Genomic DNA, 23,527 nt, shown 5'->3' on the forward strand with positions numbered 1-23,527 from the left:
AATTTGGCGGCCGCTGAATGCTTCTAACACCCTCTCGTGACTTCCTGGCGAACTGCTTGGGATTTTCTCGGCCTGTTACGCATACAGTGCCTTATGTTACGCATACAGTGAGTGTGCAAGGGTTGGCTACATTGTTTTCTGTGACAAATGAAGCGCTACTAGCGCGGAACATTGTCTCTTTGCTGTTTACCGTTTCGAATTAGTTCAGTGTTGCGCCTGTTGTTGGTAGTATTATACTTCTTGTGTAAAGCGTTGTTCTGGTTACGATGCCACGTTTTAGTAACCGTGTGTATAAGAAGAGGAAGAACGTGGGGAAAAGAAAATTAACACTAATACCAAGTTGCGATACTACAATTACTGAAACAGTGCGTTCTTCTGCTAAGCAACACATGGCCGGCCATAGCCCTGTGACATCTTCTAGAAAGAAGCTGACTGGTGGAAGTGACAGATTTCGTGAATATTTTAGTGACAGTGATGATATTAACGAAGTACTGAATATTGGATTATTATCTTCTGTGCTGAAAGAAAGTGTTCTGTGCAAAATGTGTTCAAGTGTAGGAGGGACTAGAGATAACAAAGCACTGTGGTTTAGCTTGTGAGATGAAGATAATCTGTGCATGTTGCAAGTATCAAGTGACTTTCTACAATTCACATGCCAGTCTCTTTGGTGAAAATGGACGATCTAGAGTGTTTGATGTGAATGTTCGACTTGTGTATGGTCTTCGATCCATTGGAAAAGGGTCTGCTGCTGGTAAACTGTTTTGTGGTATTATGAACTTGCCATCACCTCCAAGCAAATTTGGGTACTACTGTGAACTGGTAGGATCCTCTGTTGAAGATGTGGCTTTGAAAACCATGAAGGAAGCAGTGGAGGAATCTGTAGAAATGAAGGGTGGTTATGGGGATTTGGCAGTGGCATTAGATGGTTCCTGGCAAAAGAGGGGTCATAAATCCCTGAATGGGGTTGTAACTGCTACTTGTGGTGATAGTGCAAAAGTGATAGATGTTGCAATATTATCAAAACATTGTAGGTGCAAAAATAAAATCAAAGTAGAGCACAGTGGAACCTGTGAGGCAAATTTTAGTGGATCAAGTGGAGCAATGGAAGTGGATGGAGTGAAACAAATTTTTGAACATTCAGTTCCCAGATACAACGTTAGGTACAAATACTACCTTGGAGATGGTGACTCCAAAGGTTTCAAGACTATAGAGGAACTGAAACCATATGGAAATGAATTTGTAGTTGAAAAGTTGGAATGCATTGGGCATGTGCAAAAGCGTATGGGTGCACGGCTTCGAAGGCTCAAACAAACTTTGGGGTCAAGTAAGCTCAGTGATGAAAAGACAATAGGACGGAGAGGCAGGTTTACTGATGAGGTGATTGAACGTCTACAGAGATACTGTGGGTATGCTATAACACAAAATACTAGTAATGTTAGTGACATGCGAAAAGCAGTGTGGGCATTGTTCCTTCATACTGCCTCTTCCAATGAATATCCTCAACACAGCCTGTGCCCAAAAGATTCCTGGTGCAAATATAATGCAAAAAAGGACTATGATCACAAACATGGTTTGCCAGCAGCTGTGATAAATGCAATAAAACCAATTTTTCATTACTTAGCACAGCCATAATTGTTACACAAATGTCTACACGGAAAGACGCAGAATCCTAATGAGAGTGTAAACAATTTGATTTGGAAAGTGATTCCTAAAAGGGTGTTTGTTAGCATAAAAACACTGCACTTTGGCATTTATGATGCAATAGCAACATACAGCCAAGGGAACAGTGTGAAGTGTTAAGTTCTGAAGGCATTCGGATTCACAGCTGGGGTGAACACTGTACGAGCACTAAGAAATATTGACAGAGAAAGGATAAGAGGAGCAGAAAGAAGAGAAAGGCATATGAAGTATGATGGAACAACAGGCCAGAAAAGAAGACAGAAGAGGAAGCTTTTGGAGGATGAAGAAGAAGACCCTGATAATCCATCCTATAGTGCTGGAATATATTGAGAAACTTTGATAGCCATTTCCTGTAAATTAGAATTTTTCGAATATAACTAACATTTTCTCAAAATCCACTCAAGCTAGAGAGATGAAATTTTTATACAGCACTCCTAGTGGTCAAACTTACATTGTAACACAGCCATTTGGCAATATGTTCAGTAGTTTCATTTCAGTTTAATTATAAAGCAATTATTTGTAAAAAAATTTGGGTCATTAATAAAAAAAAATAATTGGAAGGAAACTAGAAAAGATACTCCAAAATCCCTCTGTCATAACTGCAATACTAAACTACTCTATATGTAAAAAAAAATTCAAATTTTTCTATTTGGTAGTTTATTCATAAATGTTCCTCAAACTTAGTGATTTTAACATCGGCAGCATAGGCACCTCCGGCTCCCCTTAAGCTCTTAGGTTTTCAAATCTCATCTGATGCAGTCCCCAACAATCAGTCTTTCCTTCTTGCTCTGTCCAGTGTGTCTCCCTTAAACCATGGTTCTGGGTGACTTTCTGAAATCTACCCCTTTTCCTACACCTCTCCAGTTCTTTTCTTTCACCCCTCTTCCTCTCTCTTCAACCCTTCTGCCTTAAAGAAGGACCCACAGGCTCCAAAAGCTTGCCTAATTGTAACTTTCTTTTAAATGTGTTTTCTGCTGCTACTTGATGAGTAGGTTTTTTATCTACCAAATTAAATTGTTTTGTCAAAAATTGATTGTTATCATTATTTTAAAAGAATCTTAGTTGACGCAATGTCTAGACTGTCACAAGGTCTTACAGAAAATGGTAGAATGAGCAACAGACTATCACGTTTTATTCATGCAAGACAAACACTACTATACTGACGTGCAGAAATGTGAAGAATTGCAATAAGCAGATCCACAGTGGCACAAGGTGAGAACATGCATTCCAACTGAGGTTTAATGATGATGCCTGGGGACATTACAATAGCAAAAATGTGCAAAGAAACTTAAGCTGTTTTGCTGATTTCCCATTATTTGGCAGAAAGTACACTTTTGTCATCTGTTGGAGAGCAAAATCTATCAGCAAAACTGAAAATGTTCCACAGCAGGACTCTAACCTGGATTTTCCACTTATCACAAGCGGCTGCCTTACCAATTGGTTACCCAAGCATGACTCACAGCCAGACCCAAACCTACACATGTCGTCATCTGTGTGTCAACAACCTGTTCTTGTACATCAATTATGTAAATTCCCATACAGGGGAGACATTTTCCTTGTAAGTCACTTGCCCACTGTGCTGGATGAATGCAATATTGCAGTGCCTCTGTTCTTCCAAATTATGATGTAAGGTTCCTTTGGACATGCACTGTTATTCCAGGTTATGATGTAAGAACCTTTCATCATAATTTGGAATAAACACTGACACTGAAATATCGTATTTATCTGCTGACACTGGGCAAGCGATTTTCAAGGAAAATGTCTCCCTGTACAAGAATATACATAATGGATGTACGAGAACAGGTTGTAGGCACATGGTTAACAGCATGTAGAAGTTTGGATCTGGCCGTGAGTCATGCTTGAGTAACCAAATGGTAAGGCGGCTGCTCTCAATAAGCACGAAATTCAGGTTTGAGTCCCACTGCTGCAGAAATTTTCACTGCCATCATTCCATTACACAGCTGATAGTAGTCCATATTCACAACTGTGAAAACATTTCATATAGTTCATGATGACTGTAGTCACTTCAGTGCTTGCTCCTCTGGACATGCACTCATGTATGAAGGAACACTACATTGTAATTTGAAACAACACAGGCACTGCAATATACATATTTTAAAAAGCTGAAAATACAGGGTGTCCCACTCAAACCTCCCCAATTACAAGGACCCAGCGGAGAAAAACCACAGTAGATACGACAATGAAAAATGCACCACATTGTAGGGCATCTCAAAGAATTTACATTCCCACATCAGAAGTGCCAAGTATCGTCACCAGAGTGCAGCATGGTCGCATGAAGTGAAACTGGCAACTCCACAGCAGTGCAAGCAAGCAATAGTGTGGTGTGCAGAAACAAAATCTCCGATTACTGTGCAAAGAAATTATTGTCGTGTGTATGAATGTGATCCACCTGATGTGAAAACAATTAAGGAATGGTACAGGAAGTTTCTGGTAACAGATAGGGTACTGAAACATTCTGGCGGTGCATGTTACGGAGTTTTAGAAGAGACGGTGAAGGACATCAGACAAACGTTTCTCGGGATCCCACGTAAGTCAATTCGTCAAGCATCTAGGCAACTTTATGTACATCGATCACCATCGCATTGTGTAGTTCACCAGCATCTTCATGTGTGTGCTTATAAAGTGCAAATTCTGCAACATCTGACATCGAACGACAAACCATGCTGACAACAATTTGCTGTGGATGTGCTGCAGCAGATTGATACGGATGCCAGCTTCCTGGAAAGATGTTTATTCTCAGATGAGGCAACCTTTCATCTATCAGGAAGGGTTAATAGGCATAATATTTGGATTTGGAGTTTTCAAAATCTGCACGTGGTCATTGAACATGTTCATGATAGCCCTAAACTAAACGTCTGGTGTAAGTTACTGCACAACAGGATTGTTGGACCGTTCTTCTTTGCGGAACAAACAGTGAATGGGTCAGTATATCTGGACATGTTGGAGCACTTTGTGTACCCTCAGATACAAGACTATCAACCCAACATCATTTTTCAACAAGATTGAGCTCCGCCGCATTGGTCAATGGCTGTTTGCAAGTTCCTTGATAGGAAATTTCCAAATCGTTGGATCGGACACGAAGGACTCATTTCCTGGCCATCACATTCACCCGACATTTCACTGCTTGAGTTCAAGTGATTCATGAAGGACCGTGTGTATGCAACTAAAGTGGATGATATTCCTACGTTGCGACATCATATCACTAATGCAATTGCAACAACAACAACAACAACAACAACAACAACAACAACGGAGGAAATATAACAAATGTAGAAATTTGTGGCAAGTTCTATGCGACCAAACTGCTGAGGTCATCAGCCCCTAAGAATACACATTACTTAATCTAACTTAAACTAACTTACGCTACGGACAACACATACACACCCATGTCCGACGGAGGACTAACCTCCAACAGGGAGGGGGAGGGTGGGGGGGGAGGAGGGGGGAGGGGGGGAAGGGGGGGGAGGGAGGGGGCACAAACTGTGACAAAGAGCCTCAGACCGCATGGCTACCCCACACAGCTTATGTATGAAGATACCTAGAGTACTATTATAATAAAAAAACAAACTAGTGGTGTGCATCTGCTAAACAATGACCAATCACGTGCTGAGCTGGAGAATTAGTGCATTGTATGTAATCCTGATCCCTGGTGGGGTGCTAAACAAATATCAGCACAAGTAAATACCATTTCTGGGCTAATGGCCTTGCCGCAGTGGTAATACAAGTTCCCATCAGATCACCAAAGTTTATCACTGTCGGGCTCTGCTAGCACTTGGGTGCATGACCATTCAGTCTGCTGAGAGCTGTTGGCAAACGGTGTGTACTCAACCCTTTTGAGGCACAACTGAGGAGCTACTTGATTGATAAGTAGCGGCTCCGGTCTTGTAAACTGACATACGGGAGAGCACTGTGCTGACCACAGGGCCCTCCACATCCACCGGTGGGCTGAGGATGACATGGCTGCTGGTTGGTATTGTTGGGCCTTTACGGCCTGTTTGGGTGGAGTTTAGTTTTTTAAAACAGCATTTCTGCCGGGTACAAAAGGTGTAAACTTACCTCGGGAAAGAAAGGTGTGCCGTGTCGGACAGTCATGTCTGAATAAAGCTGCGGCACACCAGTAATAAACTGTAATTGTCACTGCATGTCCACGCAGTGCACATTATTGTGCCATTTAAAACAAGAAAACAAAGCTTATGGACACAGTGATAAGCATGTGAATATCAACAACCACTTTTTAATCCTTGTAGATAAGCAATGTGTTATCCAACAGACAATGAACTTTCAGCTTTGCCTGAATTTGCTTTGTTTCTGCAATGGACAATGCCCAAACCTTTCCAGTAGAAAACACGATGAAAAATGAACAATAGTTTATTACGACCCTTCATTGTTATCCATTGTAAAAAGATGAATCTAAAAATAGCATTTCTGCCAGGTACCAAGGGGTACACTTACCTTAGGAAAGAACTGATGCCACTTTCTTAATGAGGTTGTGCTGCCAATAGGGTGTGTGTGGACTTACGTATTATATATGTATTTTAATTCCATATGCATAACAGAAGTGCAGTTATGTCAGTGTACAAATGTTTCATGAATCATGGAGCCTGAGCACTGCTGCATGTATGAGAGCGGACACAGGAGTGAGAATGAGGGAGACAACACTGTGTTTGTCTGATGTCATAACCCGCAACTGATGTCACTTCTCCAATGGACTCACAGCCAAAGATTGCATGTTTGCACAAGCCAACAAGAGTGCGGAATCAACACTCAACTCTGGAACATTGTTTCACTCTGTTATCATGCTGACAGAAGGCTAATCCATGCCAAGGACTACACAATGATTGAACAGTACACTTACTGCAACAGTTTTCATCAAACAAGACAAAGAAATGTGTACATATCATCAGTTCCTTTTGATGTGTAAAGGGTGAATGACTAGTTGCAACAAAGCAATGATCTGTATCATAGTCATTCAGTGGGCACTGTAATACCCCTTTCCGAATATTTTATTTTTTTGTGTGTATGTACCAATATTTGTATCTATATGTATATGGAAGTCAATGATTTTGTATGTGAATGCATATGTAAGGAGTTGCACCCTTCAAATTTTTTAGAGATCTGCTAGAAGCCTGGCTGTTCGCACTTGTCCTTTTACTTTCAGCTGTCACAATGTAAGCATTGTTGGGTGTAAATTTAAATGATTTCATAATATATGTGCTGATTTTGAGTTATTTGTGCATTCCTTTATTTTTAATCCATCAGATAACAGGTTTATATGAACATTTATTGTATTACAAGTTCTATTTTTCAGCATTTCTAGTAGAGAGATGCAGCACTTTGATGTGATACTTATGTCATTAGCACAATTTCATTACTAATTTGCATGTTAATTTTTGTGTATTGTGTGAACAGAACAAGTCGTTCAGAGAAGTCAAAAGTTTTTCAAATCAACTGTATACCATAGAGCATATACCAAATCAGAACATGCAGAGAATATTTTTTTTAAAAATTCTAATGTTTCACATCCTCTCTTGCACTGCTCCCAATACCAGTATGGGATTACAATCTTCATTCTGGTAAAAACATTTTGAAATATTTGAACTGGCAGAGGTGGAAGCTGACTCACAGAACATAGAAAAATGGCCAAGACTTTACAATTAAAAAACATTTACTTACTGTAACATCAAATTAGGTTATTAATTTATAAATATTATACTCAGCATCTATACATTTTATGTAGTATGCACTGAATAGTGCCAGTATTCTAATATCAGTGACTTATGTCACTTGCTGTTCATAGTTACATTTACATGATGAAGGTGCTCCACTGATCTATACAAATTATTTTTCAAGTTTCTTATGGCAGCTATTCAATATTAACTAAGAACATTGATTTAAACTTAACAGTTTGTTTGTTGTTCATTCTGCTTTTTAGATTTATTATTTAAATATCCTAAAAGAATATTTAAGCACAATAAAATATTCTTTTACAGTTACACAGAATACTTCGTTTCATGACTGCATCATCATTCACTGTGTTTCTTTCCCAAGTTCTTTTTCTAACATTTTCCTCAGCTTAAATTTTTGAATTTTTCCTGACACAGTCTTTGGAAATTCCTCCACAAATCTGATGTAGTGTGGTATCTTGAAATGTGCAATCTGTTCAAAAAAAGAAGAGAAGTCATTAAAGTCAATATATTGTCAAACTGTAGAAACTGTATATGGCAAGATATCTTAAATTACAAGCATACAGCTTTGTATTGATCAGCGCAGAATAAACACATGAAATGTTTAAGACTACAATTTGAATGTTTAAAATAGACAAAATGGACTTTCATTTATTTATACATACAAAAAGTTCTGTAAATCCCATCATGAAGGAGTGCCTTCAAGGATGTGGATTTCATCAAGTTGTAAATTAATAGCAGCTACTGCAGGCGGTGATTAGCATTAACTTCTTGAGATGGACAATTGTTGAAATTAAATCTAATAATTATATGGATATTGTTTATACTTCTATTGGGAGTGAATTTCACTGTTCATTTTTTGTGTTTAACTCAATGTGGCACAAATGTTCAACAATAGTTATTCTGAACTATACTACAAGGCTCCACATAACACGATATATTATAGTGTAATATTGTTTAACATACAGAGATTTTGGAGAAATACTGGAAATGAACATACATTTCACATAGATCCACATCAAATGATGATATCCACTTTTTTTAAAGGTACTCAATTTTGTGCAGCCCTTAATTTAGTACATCTATATTTTCTAATTATTCTTATAACATTTTACCGCATGTGTCAAATCAATCCACATTTCCTCCTCCTCCTCCTCCTCCTCAGTGGAGATGCTGAGTTGCAGATAGGCACAATACAATGGAATGCAACAATACTGTGAAAAGGAAAGTTGCTACTCACCATATAGTGGAGATGCCGAGTTGCAGATAGGCACAATAAAAAGACTGTCACAAATAATAGCTTTTGGCCAGTAAGGCCTTCGTCAGAATTAGACAGCGCACACACACGCACACCTCACACATGCACACCTCACACACACTTGACTGCAGTCTCAGGTGACTGAGCCCACACTGCGAGCAGCAGCACTGGTGCATGATGGGAGTGGCAACTGGGTGGGGGTAAGGAGGAGGCTGGGAGAGGGAAGGATAGTAGGGTAGGCGTGGTGGAGCGCTGTTGGGGAGCATGGAGGGTGAACGTGTAAAGAGGGTAGGATAGCTATGTGCAATCAGGAGGTTAGGAGGGGGAAGTGAAATTACTGTGTGATGGAATAAGGGCTGTGTAGTGCTGGAATGGGAATGGAGAAGGGGCTGCATGGGAGAGGACAATGACTAATGAAGGTTGAGGCCAGCAGGGTTACGGGAATGTAGGATACATTGCAGGGAAAGTTCGCATCTGCACAAATCCTGGACATCTGGTGTTTGTGGGAAGGATCCATATGGCACAGGCTGTGAAGCAGTCATTGAAATGAATGATGTGTTTGGTAGTGTGCTCAGCAATAGGGTGGTCCACTTGTTTCGCAGCCCCAGTTTGTCAGTGGCCATACATTGGGACATACAGCTTGTTGGTTTTCATGCCCACATAGAATGCACCACAGTGGTTGCAGCATAGCTTGTAGATTACATGACTGGTTTCACAGGGGGTCCTGCTTTTGATGGGATAGGTGTTGTTTGTCTCTGGACTGGAGTCGGGATCTCCGCTATATGGTGAGTAGCAACTTTCCTTTTCACAATACTGAAACATAATCATACTGATTTCACTAGCTACAGACATATCCTCCCCCCTGTCCCCCAGAGAGAGAGAGAGAGAGAGAGAGAGAGAGAGAGAGAGAGCGAGCACACTTTTCTACTCAGCACTCTTCCTATATGGTTTATACACTTGTGACAACACTACTGTTGCGTATCTTGCTCTACATGGTCTTCCAATAACAACTAATCTGACTCCTCCTTTCATAATCCAGTATCCTGCTAGCTGTTCTAACGTGATAGTTCATATTTCTATATTAGTGTGGTGATTACAAAAAGTCAATTATTGACTGGTCTTAACCTAATACTTCAAATCCTCAAATATTTCCATTCTTTCTAAAAATTCTCTCTTTTGTGGATCTTTTCCTACAGCAAGTGTGATATGCCTGACATACATCTTTCCTGGATGTTTTATTAATTTTGCTTTTCTTGATGAATCACCTCCCTCCAAGTTCTCAGCTTTCAAATCATTTGTATTGTTGGTCCTGGATTGCTGATTTTCCTCTCCACCTGGTATTTAGCAGAGTCCATGAGCTGAGATACTTAGTGAATGTTGTATTAAGTATTTCCAAGTCCTTGAAACTTTTTTTATAAACAAAGGAACTCGTAGTTTTGAAACTTAGTAATTTTAAACTGATTTAAACATGTTTTTATGATATAAATAATAAAACAAGATTGTTCAGGAACTGGCTATTGTATTTAGAACAAAATGAACTATTAGTTGCTATTATTTTATGTAACTGTAGTGACAATCTTTGATAGCAGCTCTATTGCACTAACTCATTGTTTTCCCTACTCATCACAGAATAATTCCAAAACAATTTTGAAACTCCAGCAATATTGAGCAGAATACTCTCATTACTTGATCAAACAATGGAAAAATCCAGGGTGGAATGTAACTATAATATGAAAAGGAAAGCTGCTACTTACCATATAGCGGTGATGCTAAGTCACAGATACGCACGACAAAAAGACTGTCACAAATAAAGCTTTCGGCCAGTAAGGCAATCATCAAAAATAGATTAAAAAATAAATGAGACAGACGTGTGACTGCAGTCTCAGGCAACCAAAGCCACACAAAATATTTAATGTTGAGAAGATTAACAAGGACTAGGTTTGCACCCTACCTTTCCTCTGCAGAAGTCTTTCACATCTTGTTCAGTCAGTTTGTGGCCCTTTTTGGTACTTATGGCAACACACACTTGTTCACCAAGTCTGTCATCAGCTATCCCAAACACCTAAATAAAATAACAAGTGCAGATTCAAAACACAGGAAATACTTCAGCTTGCCAAAGTAAAATATTGTTACACGCAAGATAATAATGCCATTTGTCTAATACTCTATTTGTTGAGTATGTAGGCAGTCATCCAGTTAATTTTTAATACATAATGCTATTAATATAGTACTATTACAATATATACACGAATAATCTGCGCATATTTTCCCCAAATTTAAGGACGGAAACTGGGTTGCATGGGTTAATTATAGTAAGGTTGGTAATGCTCCATCTCCAACAATAGATCTCGTTATACTATAAAGGTGTTGTGGCCTCAATCTTAATGTGAGCATGTTAGAAGTGAAGTGTTAACCATATGTTAACTTATGAAGGCCAGAAGTTCTCATCATCACTCATACACAGCTAAAGAAAAACTTAACATTATTGAAGAAGCAAAGAACATTGAAAATTGTACAGCAGAAAGATACAATGTGAGTGAGGGTTGTATTTGTGACTGGGGGAAAAAAGCCCTGGCTATGCACTGAAAATGTTTAGGATAAAAATACCAAATCTGATTAACATTAGAAATCACAAATGTAATTCAAGCAAGCATGGGAATAAAGCTGAATATGTGAATACATGAAGAAGTCTTCCTACCTGAGCTTCTGAAATACTTGGATGAGTCTCCAATAGTATTTCTATTTCCTTTGGGAATATATTTTCTCCTCCGCGAATAATCATATCTTTTATCCTGCCAACAATTTTACCATAACCATTTTCTTCAAGGATGAAAGCATCCCTGTAAGAAATGGAAGCATCTTATTAAACTCTGTTATTTTGTGTGTGTGTGTGTGTGTGTGTGTGTGTGTGTGTGTATGGGGGGGGGGGGGGGGGAGGTGGCACGTTTGCGTATCAGCTGCACACTTTGTCCAGGAAGTCAGTTCTGCTCTGCCTGCACACTGATGTCAGTAATAAATTTGTGTTCAATTTCAAGTGTTTTACCTCACTGACAATACTGCCTTCAGATTTGGACTTTATTGTGGTTTCAACATGACAGTTTGCTGAAGATGGCACGTACTTCAAAACATCAATGTGGCTCCAATTAAGCAATACAAAACCCATCACCTACATGGGCAGGAATCAGAATAAAAGCAATATATCATTCCCAAGGTCCATATAGTCAGAAGACAATAGACTCCAAAACAGGAGTACATCAGGCTCTGTCACTGTTTTCTGGAGATACTGGCCACAACCCAGTGTAACATTAAAGGACTTGACCAAATCAGCAAATACAACAAGTGGGATGACATGCTGTGTTTGGATAATGTATGCTTTTACCTGGACAGCACAACCCAAGAATGTGCTGAGAACAATGAAGACAAACTCAAACGCTGGGACAAATTTCAAGCTGAAGTGAAGAAAACATTTGGTGACAATCAACAGCAAGTCCACTTAGCAGAAGAATTATCTACAAGCAGGGCTCATTGTCATGGAGGAGTGGCAGTCTTATATACAGAATGTTTTGGCCCTTTGCAATATTGTGTATCCTAATATGACAGAATCTGACAAAATCTCTTATTTCATGAAAGGCGTCACACAAGACAGGTACCAAGTTACTAAACAACAACACAGTATCACAAAAATTCATGAAGCTGTGACAGCACATCATAGAAATGTACAAGAGAAGAGTCAGATGAAAGAGGTCCCTATGACAGTTGTGGAAGATCACTATGATTTTGCTTCTCTCCTACACCAGGCTGTAAAAGAAGACTCGCAGCATTTTATGGCAGCCAAAACTGTTGCACTGAATACACAAGATACAGAGCCCATCAACGTTGACCCCATACGTCAGGAGGTAGTAGAGAACATTGAAGAGATGTATGTATCTTTGGCACCAGTCTCCACCATCAGATGAATGCCCCATGAAGAATGGCTATTACCAATTTGGACCTGTGGCGCAGCCATCAAATGACAATCCATTATCTGGCTGATGCAGGTACAACCAACTCCTACGGCAAGTATGAAGCACTCCAGAAGAACAGACATTTGGAGGCTGCAGAGAAAGAAGATGAGTGTTTGATGACTATTACACAACAAGATGTCAATTTCACAACAGTCCTATTAATGCCGTTCAACTTCACATGATTACAGTCAACTTGTGGGTCAAAGCTAGTTTCTGTACCCTGGATGAGATCACTCCTCAACATGCTGTAGCCATTTCCCATCACAGAGGGTCCAGCCACTTGCCTAGCTGCTGAATTCAGGAAAACCAAGTGAGGTGGCCATCTATGCTGTTGAGGCTGTCACACATGTAAATCCTCCATGGGTGACAGTTACCAAGATGCCATTGATTCACCATCAACAGCCAACCATTCCAGGTGCTAGTCAACACAGCAGTTTCTTTTTCTATCATGTTAAATGCTTTTCATTGCCAGTTAAAATGACTATGTTCTGTGATATCAAAGTAATTGTGCTGAAAATCACAAATGGGAAATACATCCAGCTGACAGGAAGATCTATTACAAGAATATGTATGACAGGATGCAGCCCTTGAATTTGTCATTTTAAAAGAATGTAGTCCTGATATTCTCAGGTAAGACTTCTTCCAGGCACCACAAGCAATCAGACTGGAAGATCAGAGCTACACATTGATGAAGTGCACATAAAAGGTGCCTTTCCTGGTCACTGCAGTAACCTGAGTCAACTGACAATTACTTGTAAAGCAGTTCCAGCTTTCTCCTGATTGTCCAGCAGATGTTGCTAATCTCATGTGAGTTGTCCTATTTTCACACGGCTAAATTTTACACAAAAGTGTTTCGTTACAAATACAGTCAGTGCTTGTCTCCCAGTAGGTCATTTCTTTATGGAAAGTTAAAGAGGCATGGACTAAAAAATGGGACAAAGAAAGAGGACAGGGCAGGTTAGGACGGGACAGAGTCTAGGAGAAGCTATAAGATCTAAATAGTCTTCACAGTCTTGCCACCGGATCACGTTGTGCAAATTCCACAATGTTTCCTCGGAGCAACTGTTCGACATCTTCAGGTGGTTCAACCTTGCTGGTGGCTAGGTACGACTGACCGTATCTGCACATCGACGCCCTGTTTCTAGAACATGCATGCGAAGAATGTGCAGGCACGATTTCTGCACCTGCGCATTCTTCACGTGCGTGTTTTAGAAATGGGCATTGATGTGCAGATACCATCAGTCTTACCTAGCCACCAGCAAGGTTGAACCACCTGAAGATGTCTGACAGTTGCTCCAAGGAAATATTGTGGAATTTGCACAACGTGATCTGGTGGCAAATCCATGAAGACTATTTACAAGACATCCACCGGGAGAGCTTGAAGAGTCACATCACATTATAAGATGTTTAACATGGTCAGACAGACAGTAGCTTCAAGAATGTGATCTTATTCAGTAACGAGCATAAATTATGTCAACTGAAGTATCAATCACGTATTTCCTGATGGGCAGCTTAATTTTTATCACCAATTGACTGTAGATCATTTACCTCTCCAAGTGAATTTGAGAGGGCAGAAACCATACCTCATCCCCACCCCATTGCCCCCAGTTAGTTCACCATTGTTTGCAGGCAAGATGGGTGGCAATATTAGACTGAAGATAGTGAAATGTGGAATTCCTAGAAAATGTAGAGTGATACGATCACAGAATTCCTGTGAGGAATGAGGGATGATTGTAGGGTGTTAGAAATTGGAATTCTTCATCATCATCATCATCATCATCAATACAAGAACTGCTCGAAGTGTAGTTCTCAATGGACCTATCTTCTTCCGTGGGTGCAGAGTTCATTTTACCCTTGACGTTGCAACAGGAAATTCTAATAGCGGTTGGTTTACGCTCTCCATTGTTCATTGTGAAAATGCTTCATTACCTGGACTAGAATCCTTCGCAGATCGTGATACCACCTATGAAACCTGGCATTGTAGTATCAATCCGAAGACACAAAGTAGACCTAGTTATGTATATAGTAATTTGTCATTTTCATGGTATACACTTTCATGTAGAAAAGTAAGTAACGATGAAAAAATTCATGTATTGATGAAAGGACTTGTTCTACTTGCTGACAATGTAACTGTAACAGGAGTTATGACTCTGTATTATAATTATTAATAAGTGTGATCTGTGACCCTAGAAACTCGTCTGGCAGTGTCCATTCACCACTCTGGAGTCTGAAGATGACCTGAAAGAGTCTAAACCGCTCACTAACTCCAATAAATAAAAAAAAAATTGCTATCAAGACTGTTTTAAATTTTAAATTTAACAAATTATAACATCACTGAGTAGGTTTTCAAAAATTGAATGATATATAACTATACAGGTCCATGCTGCTTCTGGATGTTTTCTAGTCACCTGCTTACCTTACACGAAGTCATCATCTTTTTCTTTGCTTGTCTCTTAGTATTCATTAAAGAACCTTCACAGTCTATCTGCAATTATTTACCTGGCTTCAAAGGCTGCCCACTCCAATTCACTTTAATTATGGTCATCATCATGTCTTCACACCAATTTGCTCCTGATCCATTTGTTTGTTATCCTGCCTCTCCTAGTAATTCACATCATGGATATCTCCACTGATAGTTGAGTTAACCACAACTTTCAATCATTTTTCCATTAAGAGTCCACACCTTGCAATATATAGTGAAACCAGGCAATATATGCCGACTGTAAACCCTCCTTTTCACACACACTGGAAGTTTAATTTTGAAAACTACATTTAGTTTACGAAAAGCACTTTAAGTCATTTTCTACTGTTCTGTTTATGTCTACAGCTATCTTTCCAAAGGTCTTCCACTGCCTTAAATACATGAACTTAGCCAGTTCTATGATTTTACCGTTAATTTGTACTATTTTCTGTGTAATATGTTGCATTATTTCCAGTCTTACTTTAATCAATTTCCAGGTCTGCTACAAATACTGTGGTATTAGTTTCTTCTATTCATTGTTGATGCTTAATCACACTAGAGGGAAACAATATGTCATCAGTGAACAAAATTCATTCAGTTATGTTCTGGCATCTCTTATTCCTTCTTCGTACTTCCTGCTATAGGATCTGAAAACTTCCTCTATGAATGCCAAGAATAGTTTAGCTGGTGTGGACTCCACCTTGCATATTTCCTCCTTAATTCTGTATTAACTGAAATCTTTGGTACCATTTAAGTAAATCACTACTAAACCATAGAACTCAAGCTACACTACAGATCAATATTTCTCCACATTAAGATCTAATACTCAGTTTTGTTGGCTTTGCTAACTATCAACAAAGTTGTCACCTTTCAGTCTGACTTACTTTGAGCTGTGCTACAGGTTAAAGATCAGTTTGTCACAATGACCTACATTCCAAAAAATTACAAACAAAAAACTTTCCTTAGGATAATCTGAAAACCAACTGAATCAAAAAACGTTTACAGAACAACATAATAGGTTATGATCATGATACCAGAACAAAAGTAACTTCTGCACTAGAAGCAAACAGTACAATTTCATTTCCATTGTTATTAAACTGAGTGATCATTAAGGTAGTGTCACTAGGACTGGCCACTGCTGACATGAGTACCTCAAAGAACAACTACTTTCATGTACTCATGTCAACAGATACCAGTCCTAGTGACACTATCTAAACGATCACTCAGTTTAGTCATGGAAAAGCCAATTTTATGCTGGTATCTTAATCGTGACTTGTTATATATGGCTCCGTACATGCTTCATGACTGAAGTTTTCAGTTTATTTTATAGAAGGCTGAACTGCATATTCATCTACAGTGCAGCTTTTGTTCATGTGAAGGTGGTCACTACAACCAAAACTAGCACCATTAAAGAATAAACTGTACAGCTGGTGGCAAGCATGTAATTCTTCAAATTCCTGACAGTTATATTGAGCCACTTCTTTAAACTAATGGGTACAATAGACATTATTGCTAGTGTACAGTTCCCTTCCTGTTTGCATCTGCATGACATCACATACAACAACATGATAATGTCATGGAAAGTAGTGAATATCTGGTATTGCTAGGTTCTGGTGACCTGAATCTCTCACTACCTTTAGAAATTGTAAGGGAAGCTATAGCAATATATTCTTCAGTATACTAACAAAGGTTGAGTTAACACTAATTCTCGTTTTGTTTGAAAAGGATTTAGGCAAACCTAGACAAAAACTTTCTCAACGTGTTGAACCCAGATAAAGTGATAACTCACACACATTATGCCAGTCTGTAATTTTGTTTGTAGCTTGCAAGTAGTTCACTGTGCTGTACTCTTCTGGGACCAACTTCTTCCTTTACCAGATTAAAAGTTAATATTTTTTCTATGTAGCTAGTATAGCTTCAGTATGTCTCTTGCATAATATATACAGCAGACATTCTCTTAATTATTGTGTGTGTTTCTGATTCATCTCTTTAACTATGCAAAAATTTAAAGCAATATTAAAAATTTATATTTTTTGTTGTTATTTCGCCACCTGGAATCTTACATGCTCAAATGTGGTGTCTACCCAACATAGGTGTATGTTTTGTTTTATTGATATCATTATTTTCAGTCGTTTCTTTTCTATTTTTGTTGCATAATCTTAAATCCTAATGAATACATTTCTGCATAGTTTAATTTATTATAAATGAAGGTACTCTCAATGACATCTAATCCTTGGGTGATAGATAATTCAATTGAAATTTGGATTGTGAGAAGTTTGATCACATATTTCTTGTCTGGGATGGTACCTTCCATTCCATTAAATGACAGTGGATGCTGAGAATGGCATCTGACAATCCAAACAAAGTCAAACAAAATGCACTGTGTTAAGCACTTCAAAATTTTTGAGTGATAGCGCATCAGGTGTGGTAGTACCATGGCGAGAATGTAGCATATAATGATTGGTTAACCTCTGTAGGCTGCAGAAGGAGTGGATCAAGCACATATGGATTAAAAGAGAGGAGATGCTGCCTCCAGATATTAGTGCACCAGTAAGCCTGGTAACTCATTTTGTTGACAAAATATCATGCACGTATTTCTGCCACAATGCTCTGCACACTTGGCTAAGGACTCTTAGGTGATAATATTCACCAGGTTCTGCAAAAGATGAATTACATTATTTTACTATCAGTTTCAGTGACAGGTTCTGTGTGAAAATGAGCATTATTGATTGAAACTATTAAGAAGAAAAATATAAATCATCTTAACAGCTGTAAGTAACATTTTATTACTAGGCAACCTTAGTATAAAACTTCTATTTCTCAGTTTATGTTCATTACCTATTAACATGGAATACAGAGCTGACAAAGATTTCAAGTCAAGGAAATAAGTGATAAAACACTTTTAGCTATATGTCCAGAACAATATCCAGCTTTATTACCCAATAGAATTTGCTGGATGTTTTTGTAATATAAAGAAGAGCAGCGACTCTGCTATTGGTATACTTTCATTAACATATTTGAAATAAATCTAAACAGTGGTGTAATATAGCATGTGATTTGTACATACCCTGTTCTGAGCCATCGATCTTCTCTGATTGTTTCTTCTGTGTGTTTTTTGTCAGCCCAGTAACCTAGCATATTGCAGTAGCCACGCACCCAGAGTTCGCCAGTGGTACCAAGTGGTACCATCTTTCCAGTTTCATCGACTACTTTTACCTGAAGTGAGCACGTAATTTTCATTTCATGGAAAGTACAAAATTTTTGAGCAAATTTTAACAAGAAAATATGATGAAGGAGCAACTACAATACCTTTCAAAAGAAATCAATTACAACAGAAGTAACTAAGACAGATTTGCAGTTTGAACAGTGCTGAAATGGAAAGTCTTGGGTTGAATACAAATAATGGAAGGAGTAAAGGTAGCTACTCACCATATAGTTGAGACATTGGGTATTGACAGGCAAACAAACAAGATGAAAATTGTCCCTACACAGTAGCCCGACCTGTGCTACAATGATGTAGCCAGCTGAAAAAATGTAATGAAGGGCGAGTATGCACATGTTTTTTCAGTTAACCCTATATAAGGACATTGACCAAAAGCTTAGCTACAATTTCAGTCTCTTAAGTCCCAGTCAATGCCCAATGTTCCAATTACATACTGCGTGCACACGTGCACAACACTGGGTGATCAATTTTGCACTTGGTCTCTGCCACAGTATTTATTCAGGTGGACAGCTGGTTGGTGGTCATGCCACCATAAAATACTGTGCGGAAGTTACAGCAGAGATGACATGACTTGCTTTCACTATTAGTTGTGCCTCGTATAGTTCAGTATAGAACAAACGCAAGGCAGAAGAGGATAAAATAGGATATGTCTGATGGGACAGAAATAAGATGTGTATGGTAGTCTTACGCATTGGTTTTCCCCCCACACGTGTATGATCCATGTGGCAAAGTGTTTGAAGCATATGTGGCATAAGGACAGATTAGAGTACTAGAGCATTTCATAGAAATGGTGGGAAAGGGTTGATAAGAGGTTGAAGCTCTGACTGATACAGTTAAGTTGTTCCAGTCCAGAGTGGATGTAGGTACTGGGAATGATCAAAGGATTAGGTGTGTGTTTGGATATGGCACAGAAGATTTATTTGTGGACTAGGTTTTGAGGGTAACAGATCTGTAAAGCACTTAGTAAGACAGAATATTGGGCAAGGGATTGACCATCACTGCAGATGAGTCATCCAAGGTAGGCAGACTACATGGAAATCACTTTAGTGTGGAAGCAGTGACCGCTATCAAAATGGAAGTTCTGTTGATGATTAGTGGGTGTGATAAGACCAGAGATTTTTATAATGATATAGGAGCTGAGGAAGACCAGGTGAAGCAGATGGGAGAGAGACTGGCTTTGCTCAGTGCACAGATTATAAAGATATCAATGAACCTGATTCAATTAAAAGGTTTTCGATCTTGGATTACTAGGAAGGTTCCCTTCAGATGGCTCAAACAGGTTGGCACAGATGTGTGTGCGCGCCATATTGATTCCCATGGATGTGCCAATGTATTTGTTTGTACATATTACTCTCGAGGACTGAGGTGGTGGATTTGGAGGACACAGGGGAGGTAGAATTTGACAGTGGCAGGGCCACAAGCAAGGAGGCCATTGTATGTAGGGAGATTGTGACATAATAAGGAGGAATTTCCCCATCTGTTGAGTTTCTATGCTTCCTAAATTACCATTTTTATCTTGTAACTTTCATCAAAAATAATTATACACATCATGTATAAGCAGCAGATACACAGGTTTATCAAAGTACTATTTACACCATAATTCATATAATTTTATTGTTCTTCTTATAACTGATGATCTGTTATCTGTAGCTTTACAAATTATTTTTGACTGAAAGTTCTAAGTAACTGAAGTTACAATAGTGAAGTCAAATGGGAAAACATTTTGTGGTAATCGGCACAATCTATGAACTATTGACACAATTCATTCAGAAGCATTCATATCACTCTCTCTGAGAATATTTTGATTTGATGGGAATCAATTAACTTTAAAGATATTTTAATTAAAGTTCAGAAAAAGCTATACTCAGTGTTGTCTTCCATGCCATACACTATTTGTTAGATTCCCAAGATAAACTTTATACTTTTTGTAGACTGAATGTTGCTGGACCAAACAACATCCTTCACTCAGCAGTTTAGCCACAAATTAAAAAATTGATAAAACTAATATAAAACATTACAAATTTAAATATGACTGCCATACTTTAAGTTGGAGTATCCTCAATGCAGATGCATAAAATAGTTTCATGAACTTTTCTGGTTTACTAACCTCCAATATATTTCATAAAACAAGTTAATGTTAATGCTTTTAATCCAGCCTAAGTAGCAAAATTTAACCTAGTTGTTTTTCAAATGATAATGAAGCTTCAGAAATAACAATTAGTTCTTATGCTAGTCTTTACACAGTCAAACCCCACATAAAATCTCAGTCAGTACTTGAGTGTGAACATGTTGAGTCTGCCACTAGCATTAACTCTGGCAACATCTATGTGGTGGAGAGTCTGTGGCTAGCACTCTCACGATTAATATCTTCAAGTCAATATCATAAAAAGTCAGTACATACAAAATCTTCATTAAAACCTGCCATTCAAATGTCTACAATTAACAACTTTGCAGTTACATGCACTGTCTTCAGTAGGCAACATTTGTACCAGTTGTGTAATTATTTCAACATTATGAAAGACAGTGGACTTGCATTACATTTGTGGAAACTGGATGTATCAAATTGTGTGCACCATAAATATTGTAGTTACATTATTATGTCAATCTTTATCTGCTGAAGTGTACTGCAATTATACCGCAATGACCACATTATTGTGTAGATTTGTGGATTTATTTGCATAAGACTAGTCACTGTTCTGACGAGGACAGTAAACGAAGAAGACAATCAAATTTATTTAAAGTGGTTTGATGTATCCAATGAAATACTGAGGGCAGAATATGACACTGCAGGTAAGCAACTTTCCATGAGGATTGAGTGGCTTTGCCAGGTTACAGTTTGGTATCTTTGGTGGCTAGAAAGTGTGAAGACAGTACTCATGACTTTGGAGAGTACAACACCACAGTTGATAAGCTGTGCTCGAAACACTCTTAGCACAGCAGCTGTATGGGTTGGCAGTACGAACTATACTGAGGTCCACGAGGGCTGCAGCTGCCAATCCATGTGCATGTAGCGATCGGTCAATGGCTCATTAAATATCGGAGCACTGAGCTATGGTGACCAGTTCTCTTCAGTGCACCGAGATGTGTACAGTCCCCAGTCACCACCGAGCCTATGAGCTGCAGTGTTCATCCATTGTCTCTGAGACTTGGGCTCCGTAGTACAACAGGAAGCTGGAAGTCAAAGGGCAGAATGACTCAGTGCATCGTATGCCAACTCTGGACTCTACATAGGCATCACGCAGAGGTACAGTGACAGTACTTCAATACTTTAGAGGACTTGTAATAGTTTCAAACATCTAATTGCACTGGACATTTCACAAGAAGCATCATCATTTAAGTTGATTATTTCTTCATATTTAATAAAGATCATTTTATTACTAATTGCTGGGAATTTTTTAGATTGAAGATAACCTGCACTGTCCTCCTGCACTCCCAAATAAATGGTTTAGTCAGCAATTTCCGTTTGACACACCACTTTCTCTGCAGCGACGTGAATTATTTTTGTCTCAGTCACAACAGATGACACAGCTCATGGCTGCTCTTCAAACACTGCTGCTTAGACACGAGGGACAAAGCAATAAAATCTCTGCACCACCTTTTCATAGTTATGATGAGAAGGTAGAAGACTGGAAAAACTACCTTCAGCAACTACAGCAGCACTTTGCAGCCTACATCAAAGATGAGGATCATCTATCATTTATTTTCTCAGCTGGGTTGGCAAGGAGACCTACAGTCTCCTTGTCAAACATTTTGCCAAGTCTGATCCAGACAAACACACTTATGAGCACGTCTCTGATAGGTTACTATGCCAGTAAAACTCATGTTCCTGTGGCTCAATTCAAATTCTTTTGAGGTACCAAACAACCACAGCAAACCTAAAAGGAATGGCTTACCAAGCTATGTTTTCTCACTAGAAATTGCAAATTTCGCTGTTCACATGGAAATTCATTTGCTGATGAAATGCTCTCTCACGCAATTACTCAGAATGTTCCCAATGAAAGGATCCATTCTAAAATAGTGCAGCACAGGAATTCAACCTATCAGATGATGTGCAGATTCTCTAATTATGTGCAGCCATTTCCCATAACTGCTGCTGTTGACAAAGTGCTGCAGCAAACAGCTGCCAGCATGCAGCAAGCCATGCTCTTGCAGTCCAGTATGGGCACAGCATTCTCTTAAACAAGAGAGATGTGTTTGAACACACACAAACAATCACCAAGTGCATCTGCCAGAAATAAATTAAAAATCATGCTCACAATGCTTTGTCTGCCACAACAAGAATTTTGTCTTCATAAAGACACTGTATGTTCTTCCTGTAACAAAACCTGGTCATGTACAGCAAGTCTGTTCTCACAAGTTATGTTCACAAAAGCCTTCAGCACAGACAGCAAGAACAACACGTGGATATAAATGTTATTAACCCATCAAAATGTCAAGTCCACACAGATGTCTTAAATCTGCTCCAGCATCTGCTACTGCTAATAAAGCAAACCCTGTCCAGAGCCAACCAAAAGTAACTGGATGTCAAATTGTTCATTTCGCTGAAGATTGTTCAGCATGATGTGCAATTTCAACTGGATACAGGTGCACCTCTTAACTTACTGAATCAAAATACTTACAAATTGCTTGGCAGCCAGCCATTGCTCCCTTCAAATACACATGTGACACCTTATGATTGTGCTAAACTTGACATTTTAGGAACATGTGTCTTAAATGCTATTTTTATAACACCACAAAATTGGTGCCATTTACTGTCCTTCCAGCAGCTCTGAGTCAGAAAATTTTTGGTTTGGATGCTTTTGATCTCTTTGGATTGACAATATATGTCAATGTTCTGCACCTGGCTTCTCTTACATCTTTTACTGATTTTAATGCATTGGGGAGAAGAGGAGCTTGTGGCACAACTTGACTAGAAGAAGGGATCGGTTGGTAGGACATGTTCCGAGGCATCGAGGGATCACCAATTTAGTATTGGAGGGCCACGTAGAGGGTAAAAATCGTAGAGGGAGACCAAGAAATGAATACACTAAGCAGATTCAGAAGGATGTAGGCTGCAGTAGGTACTGGGAGATGAAGCTTGCACAGGATAGAGTAGCATGGAGAGCTGCATCAAACCAGTCTCAGGACTGAAGACAATAACAACAACAATGTATTGTATGATGAATTTCAGATTTTATTTGATGGTTCTCTAGGGTG

At 38.9% G+C, this 23,527-nt stretch overlaps 1 protein-coding gene across 3 annotated transcripts in view; it reads right to left on the minus strand.

Moving 5' to 3' along the window:
• Positions 1 to 6,943: 6,943 nt before the first annotated feature.
• The window catches only part of LOC126194978 (medium-chain acyl-CoA ligase ACSF2, mitochondrial-like), a 452,087-nt gene continuing 435,503 nt past the window's right edge, over positions 6,944 to 23,527 (minus strand). For 2 of the 3 annotated variants that reach the window (XM_049933390.1, XM_049933392.1), the window contains exons 10-13: positions 18,176 to 18,324; positions 11,342 to 11,483; positions 10,595 to 10,705; positions 6,944 to 7,857 (exon numbers count right to left, since the gene is read on the minus strand). In XM_049933390.1, coding sequence (XP_049789347.1) covers positions 7,729 to 7,857; positions 10,595 to 10,705; positions 11,342 to 11,483; positions 18,176 to 18,324 — 531 coding nt within the window. In that variant the 3' untranslated portion in view covers positions 6,944 to 7,728. The remainder of the gene's footprint in view (positions 7,858 to 10,594; positions 10,706 to 11,341; positions 11,484 to 18,175; positions 18,325 to 23,527) is intronic. The other variant, XM_049933391.1, reaches the window with a different exon arrangement.

Source organism: Schistocerca nitens, chromosome 7 (assembly GCF_023898315.1).
Source record: "Schistocerca nitens isolate TAMUIC-IGC-003100 chromosome 7, iqSchNite1.1, whole genome shotgun sequence".
Taxonomy (NCBI): domain Eukaryota; kingdom Metazoa; phylum Arthropoda; class Insecta; order Orthoptera; family Acrididae; genus Schistocerca; species Schistocerca nitens.